Raw genomic sequence first — 23,425 nt, forward strand, 5'->3', positions numbered from 1 at the left:
AGCGAATGTTTCGAATCCAGTCGAGGTAAGCTAGGAGTCTTCGTTGCTCTATTAAACCTTCGCCATATTGCACGTAGTCTGGCTTTTTGTCGTTCACTTCGCATCTGCATCGGGAACCCTTGGGTGCACCTAGAATACAACGTAAAGTTTGTATAGAAGCAGGCGTTACTATGAAGTTCATGGTATACAAGGAACCAATGGCTGAATTTGCTATAATCCGCTAAACCAGACAAATCTGTATGGTGCACCATCCCAAATTCCGTCGACTGGTTTTGGGATTTGTGTGGTGCTACGTGGTGGTGGTGCGTATTGCTTGGTGGCTGGCTTTTCCTGCATGTTTAGCAGTGGGAGGGTACGCGGTGCACATCGCATGCTGCATATTGCCAATACAGATTTATCTGGTTTGGTTTTATTCTGGTTCAGCGGAGTGTAGCAAACTAAGCTTTTGGTTCTTTGCAATGTAAAGTATTAGTTGATTTACTAAATTATTATAATTCAAGCATTCAAAGGCCTAGGATTGATCGGGTGAGGAAAGCTGAGGCTAATCTTTAGCAGTGGAGGTGTGTCGGCTGAAATGATGATGAAAGCTAGGATAAGGGACACATCTAGCAGAAAATTCTCTACGACGCGGTCCGCACAGATAGGTCCGCTGTCCTACCATTTCTAAATGATAGGATAGGATGATTTCTGGCGCAATTTCGCACCCGATTTTTCGCTCGCCAATTTTAACAGAGTGCAAGCATTGTACAACATTGTAAGGTTATTTTTAAAAATTGATTTGAGTTGTCAAAAATAATATAAAATTATTAATTTACCTAATGCAGGTAGTTTGATAAAATCGATATTTGGCTCATTCGATGTCATACAATCTGTTGCTAGGCGGTCAACAAGATTGAACTTGCATAAATACGGGTGTTTCGAAGGTTTTAGTTGAGTCTCCTTCCGAGATTCGGGGCGATATCGCATATTTTCGGTATTTGGATTTTAAACTGGATAATTAGATGTTGTGATAGCAATCACGCTCTAATTAAATTATTTATTTTGGCATTAGTTTGTTTAGATTAAAACTCTCGGATAACCTTACACATTAAACTTGTGTTTTTTTGTGTTGGTTTTGGAGAGGACATTCCAATAATTCGATAAAAATATTTAAATAATACCTGCTTTTCTGAGTGACGCCAATAACATGCAGAGGTATATATATATATTTTACCATGCATATGTGTTATTTACAAAATGAATTTGATTTTATACTGTACAGTGTACAATATACAAAATGTAAGTGGACAATTGATTTTTTATTAAATAACTTAGACAAAGATATACCTACAATTTTTCAACATTGATTTTAGAAGATTTTCACAATTATATATTTGCAACAACGACTAAACAATTGCATATAGACAGAGACAGCAACGAGATTGCTTGCATCCCAGAGATGGACGAGTCGTGGGAGTTATATTCTACATATTATAGTCATAAAATTTTATTTAAAAGTAGAGGATGCCTGCGACTTCGTTCGCGTGGATATAGGTTTTTAAAGATCCCATGGAAACTATTTGATTTTCCGGGATAAAATGCCTCTGCTACCTCGGTACCAAATATCATACAAATCGGTTAAGCGGATGGGTTTTTAGGATAAAAAGTAGCCTATATCCGTCCCCGGGGTATAAGCTAACCCTGTACCAAATTTCGTCAGAATCGGTTAAACTGATGGTCCGTGAAAAGGTAGCAGGCAGACAGACAGACACACTTTCGCATTTATAATATTAGTATGTGGATGAACATATTATTATAGTCTAAAAATATCAGAAAACAAGGTTTGCTTTGAATCTTCCGTTGAAAAAATAAAAATATATTTTTTGTCATTCAAAAATTTCACATAACTTGTTTCTTTTATATAAAATTTAAATTCCTAATATAAATTTTAATAAACGAAGTACTAAAAGCCTTTTATTTAAAAAATAAACCTTGTTTACCGCTAATTTTCTTCAGGTATACCCAATGGATATCAGTAATTTGAATATCAAAAGAATTTTGTCTCCAAAATTTCATCTCTTATTTTCCAAAGGCAGCATTTTCTCTTTGAAGGTAACCCGAGGTTTAGGTTTTTTATCGAGTCGGTGGCGGTGACGGATTCCTGCATAATAGCCGTATCGAATACAAAGCAGGAGGCATTACCCGAAAAAGAATCTAATTTAAAAATAAATAGCCCTTTTTAGATACTGAAACCTAATATATTATGCTGATGCTATCTTCTGATGCCTTGTTTATAAGAAAAGAAGCAAGCCAGTATACAGTGTACTCTTAGTTTTTCATATTTCGTTGAGAGGAGGAATGTAATACTGCATAATATAAATATTTACAGTAGTTATGTATGTACATGTAGTTAACTACGTATTTTAATAAATCATATTATTTATTAGTCTGGGTGCAAAAAATCTCTTTTTTTCTTGGTAAATGCTAAAGAAACCTTCAAAAATAATATCGCCTTGATACTTTAAATTTATTATTGCAAAATAGATTTATATATTTTTGAAAAATTCAAGGTAAAATATAATTAATTATGCTTTTTTTAATTATTTATAAGTTGCCTAATAACTTATATTCTTCAGTCTATATAGTTTATTAAATCTATGTAACTTAAAACTTTGACTTGTTTAATTTAAGTATTACTTCGCTGTAGATTTTCCTTCTATAAATAAAATAAATAAAAATAAGTTAATAGTAAAACACCAGTCTTTGTAAAATGTATAAGGCTCATCTCGATTAGGTATTTCAGTCTTTGTAACTACCTGCATTTTATAGAAAAAATAAATCATTCGCTCATTCATTCAGCCACCTAAACTTACTTACACCATATTTCTATGTTATTCCCTGGTTCAATTTTTGCATAGGTAAATGTTACTTGCTCTTTATTTTACATTTGCTAGCGGAAATCTAATTTTCTTTCACTATGATACACCGAGGGAAAGCGCAAATAGGGAATGAATTTCGCGCTTCATCTATTAGAACAATATTCAAAAGAGAATTCTTATAAGCAGAAGGGTAAGAAACTACCACAACAAATTTGTACAACATTTTGCACTTTTCTCATATTTAGTAATATTGTGTAAAACATAAGTTACACACAAAGGAATTAATATCACAAAATATAGGAGGGGACAGATTTTTTTCATGAAACAAAAATATTATGAATATGCTATTTATTTATATCAGGTATTTATTATTTACATAAAATCATCAGAAATTGTTAACGCAATCGTACAAATAATTTAACTTCCAATACACACTTTATATTATAAAATTACACTATGTCTGTTACTTTGTATTATGTAATAAATAAATGAAAAAAAATGTTATTATGTAAGTTGTATATAAATAATTATTTCATCGCTTGCACACACATTATCACAGTTTTAACACATTATTTACAAGTTAGCATTTGTACTATTGTACTTCTGTACATGTCGTATGAAGTTTACATTTTATACAATTAATTTAATTTGTATGGGCAAAGGTACATGTGGATTAATTTAAATTCTATTACAATATACATAAATATTTTATCTTCGTCCGTAGAACCCTCTGTAGAAATATCTTGGTACAACTGGGCCTGAAATGAAGAGAAAATAATGTTCTTTAATGTATACGATAGGGCTGGATTGTTGACGTGGTGTGCTGCATTGAGTTGAAGAAGGCAAATACTAAGCATAATAATAGAGGGGTCTCTCCGTCACTTGCTCTATACAAACGTAGTTCCAATTTTATTTGAATATTAAGCAACCAAAGTCCATAAAATTTTGCAGACATATTCTAGAAACTAATATCTATGCCTGTGGTTTTCCAGATTTCCGTTAAAATATTCGGTTTCAAAGTTACGCGGTCTCAAAAATTCACATACAAATCTTTGAGCCCCTGTAATTTTAAAACTACATATTTTCAGAAAAATCTAAAACACCACAGGCACAGATATTATAGTTTCTAGAATATGTCTGCAAAATTTCATGGACTTTGGTTGCTTAATATTCAAATGAAATTGGAACTACGATTGTATGGAGTAAGTGACGGAGAGAGCCCTGTTAATAGCATAACATGACTGAGACTTTTTGTCATAAAACTGATTGTCTCGTTAACTTGGCGTTATTTGTAATAGGTACACCGTACACGTACCGTACAGCCTCATTTGCATGAGAGCTATTTAACGTCCGTTAAAAAAACGTCCAAATAGAACAAAATAATGTATTTCCAAGTATAATATGTTTACACGTCAACGCTTTTTTTACGTGTGAACAGATTACTTGGGAATGCATTTGTTCTATTTACACGCTTTTTTAACGCATGTTAAAAAGCTCTCGTGTAAATGAGGCCTACAGGTCCACACAAGCTAGGCCGTGCAACGTTTCGTTACCTAAGTCGACGAGACAAAAACTTTGAAGGCATAAGTCCCTAGTGTGATTTACTTATGAACTTCAAAGCTGTAACAACTGTTCTAATATACCTAGTGAAAGGCATGTTGTAGTAAAATACTAATCGTTTCTACTAACTACAATAGGTACCTACATTTAGTACAATAAATTCCAAGTTTGTTGGTAATAAATTAAAAAAGGTATTCTAAATATATTCGTAAGATATTAAACATCTACTCGTAGTACAAAACTCATTGGGGTATGATATAAAGCTACCCTTTGTATATTCTTCTGAGTTACGCCAGTTTCCATGTTTGGTATGTTCCAGCTGTTGCATCGCAGCACAGATCGCAGGCGACGGAAGTTCTTCGAAAGATAATATTTCTCGTAGCACGTTCGTAGATGGCCCGTAGTAATTTTGTTGTAGTTTTGCATCGATATAGAACGTTTTTCATCCAATTAAGTAGTTTTGCCTAGAAAACAAAGCAAGCTAGAGGGTTTGGAACCCTCGTAGCTTTAGTTTTAAGTTTACCTAATTTATTATCATCTTAAAAATAAAATAATTGACTATCAAAAAGTGAACAATAGTACGTAAGTACCTAATTTGAATAAAATAATTATTATGATTTGACTTTGAAATAGGAGTAGGAAATAAAACAACAGCTAGTTTTGTCAGCTGCGTATAAATACCTACTATTACAGGTTTGTATAGTTTGAATGGGCAAAACCCTCAGTTGTCTGTGTCCCTTGTAACTTCTAAGTATAAATATTATAGGAGCTTTACGTGGTTGTACATATAATAAACATTTACTTACTTTTCCCTTTTCCCCCTTTTCCACTATAATTTTCGGTCAAATTAAACGACAGATTTTTATAAAGGTTTATAAGAAAACTTGGAAATAAAATTCGCATGTTACAACTGTCCGAACACCAAAATATCAAAACGAGAGACGTATCAAAAGAGTGCCGCGCGGAAGTAGCGTCTCGACGCCGCGGCGCCGCGTGGAAGGGTTGCACCGTCACAAATCAACTTACGACCGAGAGCTGGCGGGGAATTCTGAGGAGGGGTTCAATAACAACCGCATGTGATTAATGTGTGTTCTTCTACCTTCTGTCACATGGCAATCGAGACCGGTAGGTCGGTCCACGTGACCTGTTAAGACATATCAAAAGAGTGCCGCGTGGAAGTAACGTCTCGACGCCACAGCGCTGCATAGAGTGTCTGGAATTCTGAAGAAGGACTTGATAACGACCAAGTGTGACAAATGTGTGTTCTCTACCTTCTTTAACATGGCAATCTAGACCTGTAAGTCGGTCCACGTGACCTGTTAAGACATATCAAAAGAGTGCCGCGTGGAAGTAACGTCTCGACGCCACAGCGCCGCGTGGAGTGTCTGGAATTCTGAAGAAGGACTTGATAACGACTGAGTGTGACTAATGTGTGTTCTCTACCTTCTGTCACATGGCAATCGAGACCGGTAGGTCGGTCCACGTGACCTGTTAAGACATATCAAAAGAGTGCCGCGTGGAAGTAACGTCTCGACGCCACAGCGCTGCATAGAGTGTCTGGAATTCTGAAGAAAGACTTGATAACGACCAAGTGTGACAAATGTGTGTTCTCTACCTTCTTTAACATGGCAATCTAGACCGGTAGGTCGGTCCACGTGACCTGTTAAGGCATATCAAAAGAGTGCCGCGTTGAAGTAACGTTTCGACGCCACAGCGCCGCGTGGAGTGGCTGGAATTCTGAAGAAGGACTTGATAACGACTGAGTGTGACTAATGTGTGTTCTCTACCTTCTGTCACATGGCAATCGAGACCGGTAGGTCGGTCCACGTGACCTGTTAAGGCATATCAAAAGAGTGCCGCGTTGAAGTAACGTTTCGACGCCACAGCGCCGCGTGGAGTGGCTGGAATTCTGAAGAAGGACTTGATAACGACTGAGTGTGACTAATGTGTGTTCTCTACCTTCTGTCACATGGCAATCGAGACCTGTAGGTCGGTCCACGTGACCTGTTAAGGCATATCAAAAGAGTGCCGCGTGGAAGTAACGTCTCGACTCCACAGCGCTGCGTGGAATGGCTGGAATTCTGAAGAAGACAAAAACTTTGAAGACTTCTGAAGACTTTGAAAAACTTTGAAGGATTCTGAAGACTTGATAATGACCGAGTGTGACAAATGTGTGTTCTGTACCTTCCGTTACATGGCAATCCAGACCTGTAAGTCGGTCTACATGACCTGTAAGTCGTATCAAATGAGTGCTGCGTAGAAGTAGCGTACATCTTCGCGGCAACGCGGTGAATTGAAGATCGTTATCACATAGACCGATGACGGAATAGTAGTTGTAGGAGGTCAAATGAATCACACTATCACACTAATATTATAAAGGCGGAAGTTTGTGCGTATGTGTGTGTTTATTACTCCTTCACCAAAAAACTACTGGACGGATTTGGCTGTTTGGAATGGAGATAGATAATATCCTGGATTACCACATAGGCTACTTTTTATCCCGGAAAATCAAAGAGTTCCCACGGGATTTCGAAAAACCTAAATCCACACGGGCGAAGTCGCGGGCATCGGCTAGTCAAAATATATGAATGCGTTTTTACTTCGTACGGGTGGCGCCGGTTACGGCACAGCGATGCGACAGCACGGTTTCACCATAGTCACAGTTCACGACAGTTATGGAACTTCTAACAAAACGTCGAGGCTTCGACGTCACTGGCAGGCGTCAATTGTTATAGTACATTTGACGCAGGTAGCCCTAAAGTAGCCCTATTTTCCTTTGATTATACGTCATCACAGCCTAATATTTGACATATCATCGATTTAGGATCAAACCGATAGTTCTCTAACTCTATTTCAGTATGCCATAGTTAAATATTCGACCGTTGTAGTGACGGTGGAGGTGCCTCGCAGTTACCAGCCAATATAAAGAAGCTTACAGGGTTACATCGTACAAATCAACTTATGGATTTAAAGCTTGTAGGAGATAAGTTACGTTATAATGACTTCTCCTATGCCAGACGATTCATGATGAATAAAAATTTCTTGATAAATCTAAGCTTCGTACAAGTATGCTAATTCATTTACCATGGCAAATCAAATCACTGCTGAACCATCCAGCTATAGCTTTCTTTTTGGAGGTAAACCAAGGATTCTGGACAAAGGATAACAAAGGCATTATCTTAACCACTGTCTTGTGTTACAACCCTGTGCCTCATAGAGTAAGTCAAACCGTTGATCCTGCACACAGAGTAGGTACATGGTCCTTCACATGATCGCTATGCAGTCGTCGCATTGCTGTTACATCGGACTATGAGAGTGAAGTATAGAGAATGCGCCTGTGTTTGCCTACACATTCTTGCACTATAATACTTATCTCACCGTTGGGATTGGCCGCCGTAGCCGAAATTATTTATTATTATTCCCACAAATTTTTCTACCAGCTCCCCAGCTATTACGAGTACACCACAAAAGGAAACTTTGTGCATTTCCGTTCCGACAAGCGTGAAATTCGACATGGGACAGGCGATTCTACCCCTTAAATGCGTTTAAACAAACATTGTTAGCGGATCGCAATGTTAACCGTAAATTAATTTAAATTGAGGTTTATGAAATTCTTGTCGAAGTGCTTTGATATAATATTTTATATAGAACTTTCAGTCTCAAACGTGGAATATTGCAGGTCTCAAAAATAGGTGTACCTATTTAGTTTTAAACGTCGACACTAAGTTTTAAAATTAAGGTGTTCATTCTGTTGTAGGTACGCATTCTCTAAACAAAGTGTTTGTTGGGCATCTATTAATACTAGAGTTGGCATATCAAAATATTATGCAAGGTTACTTCTATTATCGACTTGATATTGTTATCAGTATGTGAGTATAAGGTTAATACAACCAAAAGGTATATACCTTTCAGAAGTTTCAGGTAAATTAAACTATGCATTGTGCAGCAGTCTAAGATCATCCTAGTTAGCATTAATATTTTACTAGGCATCAGCCAATGATCTTTAATCAGGTAATTAATAGTAATTATTAAGATTGTACTGTAGTCTAACCTGTTGTTGATAAAAAGTAGGCGAACAGTAGGTCAAATCACTGCATGACTAAATAACGATTATCTCATTTGAATAGGTATTTTAACTTAGCAAATAAATAATAATACTTGACATCTAATTTAATGCTGACATTTAATTACTTAGGTTTCACTGTAGGCGCGATTCAATTTTTATAACTTTGTTTTAGATTCAAGTAAGTATCTGAACTGTTGAATAGAAGCAGACGTTACTTTGCTGAAGTTTTTAACCGACTTCGAAAAAAGGAGGAGGTTTTCAGTTCGTCGGAATCTTTTTTTTTACACACAACAAGCTTATAACACGGGTAGCTTATTGCAACTTTCATAGGGATTTCTATTTTTTTTTTAAATAAAATATAGCCTATGTCAGTCAGGAATAATGCAGCTTTCTACTGGTAAAAGAATTTTCAAAATCTGTCCGATAGTTCCAGAGATTACTTCCTACAAACAAACTTACAAACTTTACCTCTTTATAATATTTATAAAGACAAACCAGACTAGCATCTGCGGCTTATGCGCTATGCATGACCCGCCCGCCCCCTCCGAAACATGCAGAAAAAGCAAGAAAAACGCACCAACACCACGCAACACTGAAACCCACGAAAACATACTATACCTACGCACGGTTCACAATTCAATTGTTGTGAATTGAACGTGGATTTTTTAAGATCTGCGTGGTGAGTGATGGTGTTACATGGTGTTGTGCGTATTGCTTGCTTTCCTGCACGTGTAGTAGCGGCATGGCGGGCTATACATAGCACATGCTGTATATGGCACCATGCAGATCTATCTAGTTAAGCGAATTAGCTATAGCATAATAAACTTATTGATCCTTGTGTTCATAAACAGTAGCAATATTTTCATAAGTAATATGAAATAGAACCAATAAACCAGAATAGAAAACAAGAACTACTAGGACAACGTTGCAATAATCGTAGTACAGATATCTAGTGCATTAACTTACAAAATATTATAATACCAGAAATCAATTAATAGCTATCAAGGCTCTCATGGGCGGGACGGCCGGGCCCAGTAGCAAAATGGTGACAGAAAATATGCAAGAATTCGTTTAAAATTTCAACTAGTACCTACCAAAATGCATTATTCAATAAACTAAAAGGTTAAAAACATAACTTTTAAGAATGAATATGCACTGGCCCTAAGTTGCCCCAACAAAGCCAAACCGACCAGACAAGAATTTGACCGATTAAGTCTATTTTTTCTTACTATTATTTCCTACGACAGACTTCTTCTTAGGCTTTGTGCCCTACCCCCTGTTGCCCGTCGACCATACTCATTGGCCCTAGTCGGTTTGGCTTTGTTGGGGCAACTTGGGGCCAGTACAGATATATTTGCAAATACTAGTAGGTACGGAGATATTTACCGTTAAACTAAGGCCAAAACAGGATTAAAATAAAATTATGTCCGCTATATCTCCGCTCGGCTTTGCTTATGTGGAAATGCTCCCTAAGATCCTCGTAGGAAAAAGTCTGCTTAGCGTGTCTTAAGGTTGCTTTACACCCCCAAATATGATGTAATGTCTTATGAAATTCGTGATTTAGTAAGCAGTATTGTTCTCACGTGTCATAATATTTATAAGATTCATGAACCAATTAAATTGATAAGAATGTAAAGTAAGTAATTGCTTTTGTAATTTGTAACGACCTTACATGAAATTTTTAAGTGCTTGATTGACTTGTGATCTCATATTTTTACGTTTTAGACTAAAATTACAGCAACACATAGGTGTTGCTGTAATTTTTTATATTTTACTAGCTCATGCTCGCGACTTCTTCCACGTGGACTGCACACACTGCTTTAGTGGTTGAATTTTCAAAAATCTTTTCATAGTGGATGTATATTACGTCATAATAGCTATCTGCATGCCAAATTTCAGCCCGGTCCGTCCAGTAGTTTGAGCTGTTCGTTGATAGATCAGTCAGTCAGTCTGTTTTTCCTTATATATTTAGAAGATTTTAATTAAATGATGTCAAAAATTTAAATGAACCTAGCATGAATTACATAATAGGTACAGCATATAACACTACAATTCTTTAAATCGTGCCCCGTTCATACATGGGCACGATAGAGGTTTAAAGAGACGTTAAAAATGCAAACGTTAAACTTTTCTACTGTAGGCAGGCAACCTGAAAATTATAGCCATGTTACATTGTTTTAAATTCCGTTATTCATTAAAGTGTGTACAATATATTTTATAGGGTCGGAAGCACACGCTTTTACCGATACGAATTAATTTAAAAGGCACACATGGGACCCTGCGTTTTTGAAGGCAAACATATAAATATGCATTAGACAAATATCAAAAAGGTCCGCCCAAAAATGGCTGAGGCGGGTTTTTGGGGATTCCAATTAATTTTATAAGTCCAAACTCTTTTATTAAATCATAGAATGTCTGCGTCAATGATCCCACTCTGAACCCTAAACGTTACGCACGTTAGCGACAATCGCGTCGCAACTTTCATAAAATACCTATTAACTATTAGGTATATAAAAGGAGCGCTTGCCTATATTGAATAAAAAAAAGGAAAAGATGACTGACTCACTGACTGATCGCACAGCTCAAACGACTAGACAGATCGGGCTGTTTGGCATATGTAGCTACTGCAACAGCTAATTTGAAGTCCGCTAAGAAAGGATTTTAAAATTCCACCCCTAATTTTAAAACCAAATTACCTACGTGTAAGTTTTTCATACTAAACGAAAAAGTAAATGTTCAGTTCTATACCGTTTTAATTTATTTTATTCTATGCATAAAAATTTACGTTTTATAAGTAAGTTTAAACTACCAAGGCAATACTACCAACCAAGACAATATTGTCTTATACCAAGTCGGATTAATACATTTTTGCCGTCAATCAGCTCAGGGACCTTGCTCATTGTGATATGTCAATTTCATAATTAAAATGCGTTTGACCGTGTTGCGAAGGGTTTGAAGAGATTAAGAGGGCCCAAATTGAATGTTTGGGCGTACGAGTTAACACTGTCGTGAATGAAGTTGGACACAATTATTATTGACTAGCTGACGCCCGCGACTTCGTCCGCTTGGATTTAGGTTTTTCAAAATTCCGTGGGAACTCTTTGATTTTCCGGGATAGAAAGTAGCCTATTTGCTAATCCAGGATATTATCTATCTCCATTCCGAATTTCAGCCAAATCCATCCAGTGGTTTTTGCGCGGAGGATTCCTAAAGACCCAGTCGCTTGACCGATTTGTATGAAATTTGGCACCAAGGTAGCTTGCGTCCATGTAATTGACATAGGTAACTTTTTACCCCGGAAAATGAAACAGTTCCCGCGGGATCTTTCAAAACCTAATTCCACGCGGACGAAGTCGCTGGCATCCTCTAGTAATGATATAATATCAACGACTACAACAGAAAAGGTCATACAGTAGGCAACAGCTGACTATGAAAAAACGCGGGTTATAAACTCCAATGGAAACTAGTTTTATAATACGTTGATCCGCATTGCGAAGGTCGACTGTCGTTGCCGGAACGCTACTTGTCATTATATTAGGATATAATTTGACCGCAGGCCAGTGATTCATGAGGAAATTATCACTACCTCATAGCAGAACAGTAATTTTAACCAGATTCCATAGTTCCAACCTTGTTCCGGCCGAATTCTACTCGTATAACATTATCAGTTTACGTTGCGTCATGCAATCATTGTATTGGTAAAGTAATCGACTTCGGTTATTGAATATGACGGCTCCTTTAAGAGGGCTCTCTCCGTCACTCGTTTCATACAATCGTAGTTCCAATTTCATTTGAATATTAAGCAACCAAAGTCCATGAAATTTTGCAGATATATTCTATAAATTAATATCTGTATCTGTGGTGTTTTAGATTTTTCTAAAAATATGTAGTTTTAAAATTACAGGTGCTCAAAGATTTTTATGTAAATTTTTAAGACCTCGTAACTTTGAAACCGAATATTCTAACAGAAATCTGGAAAACCACAGACACAGATATTAGTTTCTAGAATATGTCTGCAAAATTTCATGGACTTTGGTTGCTTAATATTCAAATGAAATTGGAACTACGATTGTATGAAACGAGTGACGGCGAGAGCCCTGTTAACGGTCGAAATTACTCGTAAACATAATAATTAATCTATATTTAATCTGTCGATAAGTTACTTTAGCAATATTGTCAAAGTAAACTAGAGTGAGGGAACCTTCGGTTTGATTCTGATCGACGATATGTCAAACATTAGGCTATGGTGACGTGAAATCTTAGAAAAATAGGGCTACCTGCGTCGAATGTACTAACATTTGATCACCATTTTACACCTGCCAGTGACAACTAACGTAATTTTCTGATAAATAGAAAAACTAAGCAACTTATCTACAGATTACTGATAGGATACTTTTGTTCGTCAATCATAAAAAATATAATACGAGTTTTTTATCTATTCCTAATAACGTAATGAATGAGTTATGTTCACACTTAATAACGTCTTTGTTTCATAGCAATGTTTGGAATTCTAATTTTGTTATTAAAATGATGCAACTGTTTGACATCATCATCGTTTATATAATTTTTATTTGTTTTATTCTATATACAAGAAAGTTAATAAGTTTAAATATTAATAATATATTATACACTAACAAATTATTGCCCTCTTAATACGTCTTATAAGTTATACCCAATTCTATTCATGCGTTTTAGTGCAATCTTAAATTAAGGATGTCTAATAAAACAGTTACCATATCTTATTTTTTATTGTAAGTATTAAATAATAAATATATTTACAATTATTTGATTTACAGCTGTACAACAAACAATAATACTTAAAAATAATTTAACATTAAAAATATCGTGAGCAAAAACATAATTCCCTTCAAAAACCTTTTATTTCAAATCCGATAAAAACTGGTTTTTTTCTCCTTTCTATTTACATTCAGTACAAACAAGGATTAAGTTCTGATTAAGAAAAATAAAGTGCAAATTAACAAACCATGCATTTAACTAGTTAAGCGTTCACACCTTAGGTACCTATATACAATTTACAAGAAAAAATAAATTAAAAGACCATGCTATTCTATAACCAATCCCCAATGAGGATCAAGTTTTAAAAAATGCTATTACCAACAAACTGGGTAGGGTTTTGAAAAACCTAAATGAGACAACTAAAAACCAAAAGATCAAATAAAAACTAAAAGTTAAAGATATAAACACCCAAAGCAAAGGTAAAGAACTCAAAGAAATGATGATATGGTTTTACGGATGACAAGTATGTAATAAAATGTAGACCAACGATATAAGAAAATATAAAATATTCAATATTTTCTCTGTTTAAATTTTTTTTATTTAAGAAATTTCAAATACAGTTTAATAAACTTTAAATTTAAAAAAATACTATAACAATATTATTTAATTATTATAAAATGATTAGAGAAAAGAAAAAAATTGAAGGATAAGTGTGGAAAAAAGAGTAGAGCTTATTTGTTTGGGTGATACATTTTTCATAAATACATGAAATAAAGACTGGACACTAAGACGTAAGATTTGTAGTTATCTCATTTGGTTGTTTTATTAGTTCTAACTACAATTTGCTAAGTCGTCAATGTGCCTATCGCCCGTATTTACCTTGCGAGCCTGGGGCCTGGAAGCCATAGCCTGAGGCACCAATGATAACACCGCTGGTTTGATCCGGGTCGCCGGGAGGCGAAGAGGGGAACACAACTGGGCCTGGAAAAATAAAAAATAAAATATTTACTTTTTTTGTATAAAATCATTAAGTAAAGTAAAACCCATCAAGAGAAGTTTTTCTTGCACAGTGGTCTCCATAAGCGCAGTTTGGTTCTAATTTTACTATGAATTAACTCAATAAATTATGCAGACACCTTTTAGAAACAAATATTATCTGTGTCAGTAGTTTGCCAGTTTTTTCTCTATCTATCCATCGTTTTCGTAAAAATGATGGATAGATAGAGATATTGATATTATTATATTATATGATACAGTTTCTTGAATGTGTGCTTCATTGGTTGGTATTTAAAATTCAAATGAGAACAAGTGTAAATTAAAAAATTTTAACACCCCCGACAAGTGAAGGTTACAGTAACTAGAAAAGAGCTGATAACTTTTAAACGGCAGAACCGATTTTCTTGGATTATAGCCTAAGAACACTCTCGATGAAGCTACCTTTCAAACAAAAAAAAAAAAACCTAAATTAAAATCGGTCCATTAGTTTAGGAGCTACGATGCCACAGACAGATACACAGATACACACATCAAACTAATAACACGCCTCTTTTTGGGTTGGGGGTTAAAAATGTGGATACGAAGAGTATTTATTCGCGACGAGCCAAACTATGTACGAAATATTTTGGGAAGCAATGCTTCGCTATCAATTCATACACAGTACACACATAGCGAAGAAGTGGAAAAACGCATCTATCTTTACCTGTGTCTGTAGTCTGTACTTAGTTAACCGTGCATATTTAAAGGTCCATTCTATAAATGGTCTGCCTATTTCCATTTCCGTATGTCATAATATGACGTGGGTTTGCAAATTTCAAATTTAATAGCGCTAGTTTAATTTATTTATAGTTTTGATTTAAGTACATATATGGATCTAACGTAGGTAGGTAGGTAGGTAGGTCACTTTTGCATTTTTCTATTTATTTATACTATATTTTCATGGAGCTTCATTATTGTAATAAATAATTCTCAAGTCTGCACATGGCTATTCGTGCATAATATTTAAAGGTCCATTCTTTATATGGTCTGCCTATTTCCATTTCCGTATGTCATATGTGAGTTTGCCAAATTTAATAGCGCTAGTTTAATCCATAATTCCATATTATTAATGCGAAAGTGTGTCTGTCTGTCTGTCTGCTACCTTTTCACGGCCCAACAATTTAACCGATTCTGAAGTTTGGTACAGGTTAGCTTATATCCTGGGGACGGATATAGGCTATTTTTTATCCCGGAAAATCAGAGAGTTCCCACCGGATTCCCAAAAACCCATCCGCTTAACCGATTTGTATGTTTGGTACCGAGGTAGCTTGCGTCCCTGTAATTGACATAGGCAACTTTTTATCCCGGTGAATCAAACAGTTCCCACGGGATCTTTAAAAACCGAAATCCACGCTTAGGTATATCCTGTCCTGGGATATAAGCCAATCCTGTGCCTTTCGTCAGAATCGGTTAAACTGTTGGGCCGTGAAAAGGTAGCAGCAGCTGTACAGACAGACACACTTTCACATTTATAGTATTACAGTATGGACGACTATCTTCGGAATTATGAGCGTTTTAAGCAATTAAGAAAACATCGTGAGAAACTATGCATGCCTGAGAATTCTCCATAATGTCAGGCTTCACACACCTTTGCATTCGCACTTGGTGAACGTTGTGGACTATGGTCTTAACCCTTCTCATTCTGAGCGGAGACCCATGCTTAGTAGTGCATCGGCAATGAATTAATGATAATGACGATGATAATAGCAAAATTTTGTGAAATAATGTCGTAATAATGCAACACCTCAGTTTCCACATTTCAAAGTCAATGAAATAGTTAAACAAACATTGCAAATTCAACACAGATCACGTTTGCATAAGATGATTTTATAGATGGTTGCTTTAACTGCTCTACATATCATTAACATGATTGCAAATTAATTAACTCGTAAACATAACTAAAATTTTGTGAATTTGTGCCGAAGACTTTCTCATTACATAAAGTTTTCGAAACCAGGTGACAGATTTTGCGTGTAAATCTCTTTACATTAATAAAGTACTTAAATAGGATTTACCCACATCTTACATAACGTTTAGCAAATAGGTACAATGACTTGTGGTTTACATCCAAGATGCTATTATAAGGATCTTTTGAAAACCTGTCATATTTTTTAACAGAATCGCAAACTAGACACGGTATTATGACAACTATTGTATGATATAATAAAGCACTGTTATTTCAGAATACTGAGAGGATAATTAAATGTAAAAAAAAAGTCTACAAAAACCAATTATAATGCCATTATTGAAGAGTGCTTGCTGCTTACTTATATAATTTATTGTTAACACTTTTTATCGACTCCAAAAAGTTCAATGTTTTGATTGATGATTGATTATACTTATATCTTACGTCCACAAAAGCAATAACAAAATCTATTAAATTTGATTTATTAAATGAAGCTGATTTTAAACACTTTATCCTCTTCTTGACTATCTAAGTAACTACCAATGTCATGGATTTACCTGCAATTCTGTAATAGCTTGACATTCATGCATTTACTACCTAGACCACTGTTGTTAATTTTATCTATACCTACCTATATACCTACTACATGTTAGATAAAGTGTTATTATCTATATGTGTTACAAAAATTTGATATATTATATTTTGATACATCAAAGCTCTTGAATACTAGAAAGCCCCTAAGGTTTATTTGTTATTCGGTAATATCAAAAAACAGTGCCCAATGTTTAGTGGATGTTTTAGTAGCACTTGGACCTTTATTTTCAACCCCCGACCCAAAAAGAGGGGTGTTATAAGTTTGACGTGTGTATCTGTGTATCTGTCTGTGGCATCGTAGCTCCTAAACTAATGAACCGATTTTAATTTAGTTTTTGTTTGAAAGGTGGCTTGATCGAGAGTGTTCTTAGCTATAATCCAAGAAAATCGGTTCAGCCGTCTGAAAGTTATCAGCTTTTTTTTCGTTACTGTAACCTTTACTTGTCGAGGGTATTATATATTTTTAATTTACACTTTTAGACTTTTATATTCAACTCGCAAATCATTTAATTACCTTATGCGTTCAACTTTCCTTAAACCGGATATAAAATGAGTAAGTTTTCAATAATATTATGTTTATGTAGGTACGAGATAAGATCATATAAATACATTAATTCATACGCAGTCAGCCACCTTTGTTACTTTATTCTCTTTTCAATGTCACATGTTTCAAAACACGTTATCATAATATTATAATTACGGGTTTAGAGATAGTCTTATATCTTGAATGCATCCAAGCAATCGCACCTGACAGTTATACCTTTCATGAAATAATAGAAACTGTATCATTTAATCCATGTCTTTTTTGAACTTTAAATATAAAACATAACATTTGTGATGGTATGCACTCATCACGCAATGGCACCAATAAATTGATCTCAGATTAATTATTAAATCTCAGATTAATAAGTAATTAATCTGAGATTAAACACATCGCTAACTTTGTTCATTAAATTCAAAACATAATTACTCCAAAAGTCACGGTCAAGAGTTCCAGTAAAGTTAAAAGTTAAAAAAATAGCGATTCAAATCTTTTTTCCGTTTCAGCTTCCATAAAACGCTAACTGTTTTTAATACCATTTACACCAGTTGTTACGCACGTATGCTGTGACCTTTACGTTATAAATAATGATTGTAACTTTATAAAGCTGTTCACTTAGCAACAAGTAGTGTAAATTGTAATATCTAACTTTGTTTCCTTTTACTTCTCGAGGCTTATAATATCACTAATTAAAATCGAATTCATTTTGATTGTATCCATTACGTTACGTTGAGGATACGTTTGGTTTTTTTTAAACTATTTGACTTATTTCAATCAGCACCATCTCAGACTTACTCCTTCACGCAAAAACTACTGGATGGATTGGGATGAAATTTAGAATGGAGATAGATTATACCCTGGATTTGCACATAGGCTACTTTTTATCCCGGAAAATGAAAAAGTTCTCACGGGATTTTTAAAAAACCTACATCCACGCGAAAGAAGTCGCGGGCATCAGCTACTAAATAATATATGCATAATGTATTAATCTATTCGACAAATTAGATACTTGGCCGTGATTAAGAGTAGGGTCATTGCTCTACTTCCTCACTCATAATAATATTATTATTTTCGTTTGATAAGATACTCGTATGTCATTACAAGGTGAATATGCCTGCTTTGTATGGAATGGTTTATTTAATACTACAGGCTTTCTTCAGATTCAGCGATTTGCTTGGCGCTTTATACCTTCTTGAGTTAGGTTTTTCACTCATATCATAATTTTATTATCAGTTCGTGGTAACAAGGTCTATAATAGGCCGCATATAAAATTAATCAATCAATCAATCAATCATTTATTTGCAGTATAGTACGCTTCTTGCGAAATTCAGCGAGAAGATTCTTGTTTATCTTTTAAATCAGGTGAAAACAGATTATAGTAGTTACAACTACTTTTCCAATAACGCGACTTCATCTGTGGGATTTTAATACAAGCTTGTTACGATAACGCATAGTTACAGAGAGCTATTTCATTCTAGTTCCTTTTCTTATGTATTAGGTATAAAAGAGCAAACTTGTGTAGACTTTCACAAAGTAACACCTACTTCTTCTACTCAACATGGATTGAACTAGAAAGATATTTATTGGCGGTTAGGTAGGTACATTAAATATCTCAAGATCTAGACATTTACGCTTTAATATTACCCCGTATTAGTCATTGTAATAATCTGGTAATGACCGCTTTATTCGTCTCGGTTTCGTTAGATTTCCAGTTATCCTGTTCGAAAGTGCCAATAATGTGACTAAGTCCATTGTTCTCGTCGACACCGTTTAGAAAGGTTATCAATAAAAAGACACCCTTGTACCTATTTCAACTAAGTAGTTTATTTGCAAGGTTAATTTCACCGTGTAGTGAAGTGTAGGAATGTCTTGTTGGCGTTTACGTTGCGTAGACACTTTTTGTTCAAAACGATTGTCGCATGGCCTTCTGACTTTATCTTTTTATAAAAAATCGTCTTTTTAGGGATCCGTATGTGCTATTACTAAGCCTCCAATAGTATTAGAAATCACGTCATGCATTGCCAGACACTTAGTAGCATGGCAACCCCCTGCCAGACACCCTTAAACTTGTAAACTTTAAGGGCTTCTGGCAGGAAATTGCCATGCCAGTGCATGATTTGATTTCTAATACTATTCCGAAGAAAATATAAAAAAAATTGACTTTATACTTTGACGTAAAAAAAATTACACCTTTATTACATGTTATCTTCCAAAACCACCATGATTCAAACTTCATAGTCGCCGGCTTAACACAAGGAGGAACGATTCCTCCTTGTGTTGAGGACAATACGCAGAGAAACTCTCAGTTTTTATAAAATAACGAAGGTCTGACACGCGCTGGCTCTTAGTTCGTCTATTTAATGTTTAGCTTATATAACACTAATTAACGATAGGCCCATCTTCCTTCCTGAGAATTTTTGTTTCATTAAAAAAACATGACCTCGATTAAACTATAGAATTAATTGATTAATCATGGTAAACAGTCATTGTCACCCAAAGGCACGAGCCAAGGCCAAGGGTAAAAAACTATGAATGAAAACTATAGTTGGGTAGGTATTTAGTGGTAGAGATTAGAGCCACAGTTTTACGATTTTATGATATCGTAATACGTACAGTCAGCAACAAAGTTGGGTTTGTACCCGCCAGTAGCTACTAAGCGACTATGGGCGGGTACAAACCATAGCTTTGCTGCTGATTGTACTATACCTATTACGTCCTTCGTGTCTAATAAAAGTGTTAAGGATTGTAAAATAGCTAAAAATAACAATCGTAATTGAGTTTCGAGTAATATTTAAGTACTAGCGACTGCCCCAGGCTCGCTTCCGTTAGATTTTTGAAAAATCCGTCCTTATTGCTTGTATAGATTAAATGTAATCAGATCCGAAAGTTTGGGCTAGGCGATTATGAATCATTCAGCAAGTGAGTCAGGATTTATTTTATTGTATGAGATTCAAGAGCCGGATTATAAGATTTATCCGGTCTATTAACTATATAAAAACGTACCTATATATAGCACATAGGGCCATTGACTCTAAAAATGATCTTTTAGAATGGAATGCGACTACTACCTACAGTTTTTGTTATTCAGACAGGGGACAAAAAATATTAATGAATAAATAATCAATCCTTGCCAAAATGTAATTTATTCCAATCAGGAAGATCTAAACCTATATTACTTTGTTTCGGGTTTTGTTTCGGGAATACTTTGTGATTTGATATCTCTATGATGTCCCTATTTGTACAATTTTAGCAGATCAATCTTTAGTTCTCTAACTTCTCGTGCCCTAGTGTAGCCGCTCATTTTGCCAACTTAACATAATGGATATAAGCAGTATCCTTTGCGGGGAAGTCCATGATACATTCTAGAATGTGTTTATTAAGATTTGTGTGGAGTTAGGTGGTGGTGGTGGTGCGTATTGCTTGCTTTACCTGCTTCTTTAGTAGTGGGTGAGCGGGCGATGCATATCGCATGCTGCCACGTTCGCGTTGTACCATTACATATACCTACGTCTGTTTTTACGGATTATAGCAAATTAAGCTTAATGATTTATAAGTGTTGGAGTAAATCTGTTATTTAGTATGGACTGTCAAATGACGTAATTTGACATGTCCTTTACAAAGGCAAGATTAACGTAACTCGTATGTCACGTTTTTTCACATGAAAAAATTTACACTCAATGCACAGCAACAAAGTGTGATATTATAATGTCTACTTTTTTATAATAATAATAATTAAATACACGCAAATAGTAATTGTTATCTAGTGTGTAATTGTGCAATAATTGTTTTAGAGTGGATGTTGCTAAATAAGACAACGGTGTGTTGCCCTACATTCTGAGGCATCACAATTAAAGCTAATTTGATATACATCTGCTACAAAATAGCGCACTAAATCCTAAATGTTGAAACTTGGTAGAAAAAGTAAAATACACGACTCTAATTACCTACGTTAGTACATTTATTTACCTATAAAACACTAGCTTTTTTTTCTTTTTTTTAATTTGTACCTGAAAGTTGTAACAATAAAGAATAAAAGAAAGGGAAAGTGGATAGGGATGCACTTATCTCTATAACAGATCTCTACCAGTAACCCTTAGCAATGCGAGAGGTTGGCTTTTGCGACTTCGCCCACGTGACCTATAGGAACTATTGTACGCATTTTTTCATCTTTTTAACCCCTGACCCAAAAAGAGGGGTGTTATAAGTTTGACGTGTGTTCTGTATGTCTGTGTATCTGTCTATGGCATCGTAGCTCCTAAATTAATGAACAGATTTTATTTTAGTTTTTGTTTGTTTGAAAGGTGGCTTGATCGAGAGTGTTCTTAGCTATAATCCAAGAAAATCGGTTCACCCGTTTGGAAGTTATCAGTTCTTTTCTAGTTACTATAACCTTCACTTGTCGGGGGTATTATAAATTTTTAATTGAGACTTGTTTGTGCTAAAATGAGCTTTCCATTGGGAAACACTTTTGATGGCGCAAATGGCTTTGACTTTGGTGTTTACATTTAAGAGTAGGTATAACCAAGTTAAAAAGAAACAGATGCAGATATATGATATAATTTAAACTTTTAGAGACAACAAATCCGGTAGTATAATAAACTAAAACTAATTTATGTAGGTACAGCCTATTCCTATTAGATAATGTACCTACGTAAAGAAAAAAATCCATGCACCTAATAATGGTTTTTGAGTTCCAAAAAATGTAAACGCCAGACTTTCCATCTCCCCGCCCGTCATGGCCGCAACAATTAATTCTGATTGAGGAACACAGAGCGTGTGCAGAACACTCGTGCAGAGTCCTCTACGGTTTTTGCTTGGCCGAGCATGATTCTGTCATTAAACAGGACTGGCTGGACCCTCCTAACAATAACTGACTTTGTACATGGACCGTTGCGCTAATTTTGGGACAAACTTTGTGCTACAGTCAAAGCTTACAAAATGGCAAAAATCAGATATCATACATCGTATTTTGTTTAAATTATTTTACCATTTGTTCGCGATTTTGTTCACTTCGATTAAAGGTTTTGAAAATCGCGTAGAAATCCTTAGTTTTCCAAGAATAAAAGTAGCCTAGACCAAAAGTAGCCTATCAGCGAAAGTCCTTTCAAAGGATAAAAAGACAAATAGCTAGATGGATATTTGGGTTTTATAACCTGTAAAACATAGCCATAATAATTGGATTATTATTAGCTTAAGATAACTCAAAGTTTAAAAAACCCCCTACACAAAAACCTCTTTAAGAAAACTAGAAAAGAGCTGATAACTTTCAAACGGCTGAACCGATTTTCTTGGATTATAGCTAAGAACACTCTCGATCAACAAACCTTTCAAACAAAAAAAAACTAAATTAAAATCGGTTAATTGTTTAGGAGCTACGATGCCACAGACAGATACACACGTCAAACTTATAACACCCCTCTTTTTAGGTCGGGAGTTAAAAAGGCGCTATCATTTCGAAATCAAGCGAGACACTTTAGTTTTATTTTTTCAATGATTAGGATCAAGCGTTAACAAAACTGGCAAGAAGCCCAACTACACCGCTAATAAAGTATGAGATAAACTACCTATAGTGTTAATCCTATTAAAGATAATAATCGCTTACATAATCGTCGATCAAAGCAGTTTAATTAAATCGGTAAATTGGTAAGTGTAATGTGGTAACTGGTAACTTAGGAAGTGTTTCGACAAAGATTTACTAACAGAGCTCGATTCTTTGGAAATTTTGGAGTTTGACTGACACCTTTCCTGTAATTTGTTACTGCAGGTACTTCGACTGCCTCGTTCACTGACCTCTATTAATACACGCTGGAACTGTGGTTGCGACCTGTTTTCGAAACAACTTGATTTTTGCCATTTCGGCGCTGATAACACCAGTGAACGTCATATTGTGAGCGTACTCGGAACAAAATGTTAGTTATGAGACATCTGCCAACAACAGTGTCAAGACAAGGACCATTTGATACAAGGTGTCAATTATTTTAAGTCCCAGTAAGTACGCTCGGTGGGACACTTCAAATCGGCACAAAAATAACTTTCATTATAATATATGACCCACGTCTTCCACCGTACTTTTATGTTTATTTCAGAGGCCTCGTAGGCCTAGCACTTTGTTTAAATTATTCGTCTGC

The 23,425-nt window shown here is 35.2% G+C and overlaps 1 protein-coding gene across 1 annotated transcript in view; it reads right to left on the bottom strand.

Annotated features, from left to right (window-relative positions):
* Positions 1 to 3,191: 3,191 nt before the first annotated feature.
* LOC123869518 overlaps positions 3,192 to 23,425 on the bottom strand; it is a 52,400-nt gene continuing 32,166 nt past the window's right edge. Inside the window, exons 4-5 of the mRNA XM_045912498.1 lie at positions 14,101 to 14,202; positions 3,192 to 3,616 (exon numbers count right to left, since the gene is read on the bottom strand). Of these exons, the coding sequence (XP_045768454.1) occupies positions 3,567 to 3,616; positions 14,101 to 14,202 (152 nt within the window). The 3' untranslated portion in view covers positions 3,192 to 3,566. The remainder of the gene's footprint in view (positions 3,617 to 14,100; positions 14,203 to 23,425) is intronic.

This window comes from Maniola jurtina, chromosome 11 (genome assembly GCF_905333055.1).
Source record: "Maniola jurtina chromosome 11, ilManJurt1.1, whole genome shotgun sequence".
Taxonomy (NCBI): Eukaryota; Metazoa; Arthropoda; class Insecta; order Lepidoptera; family Nymphalidae; genus Maniola; species Maniola jurtina.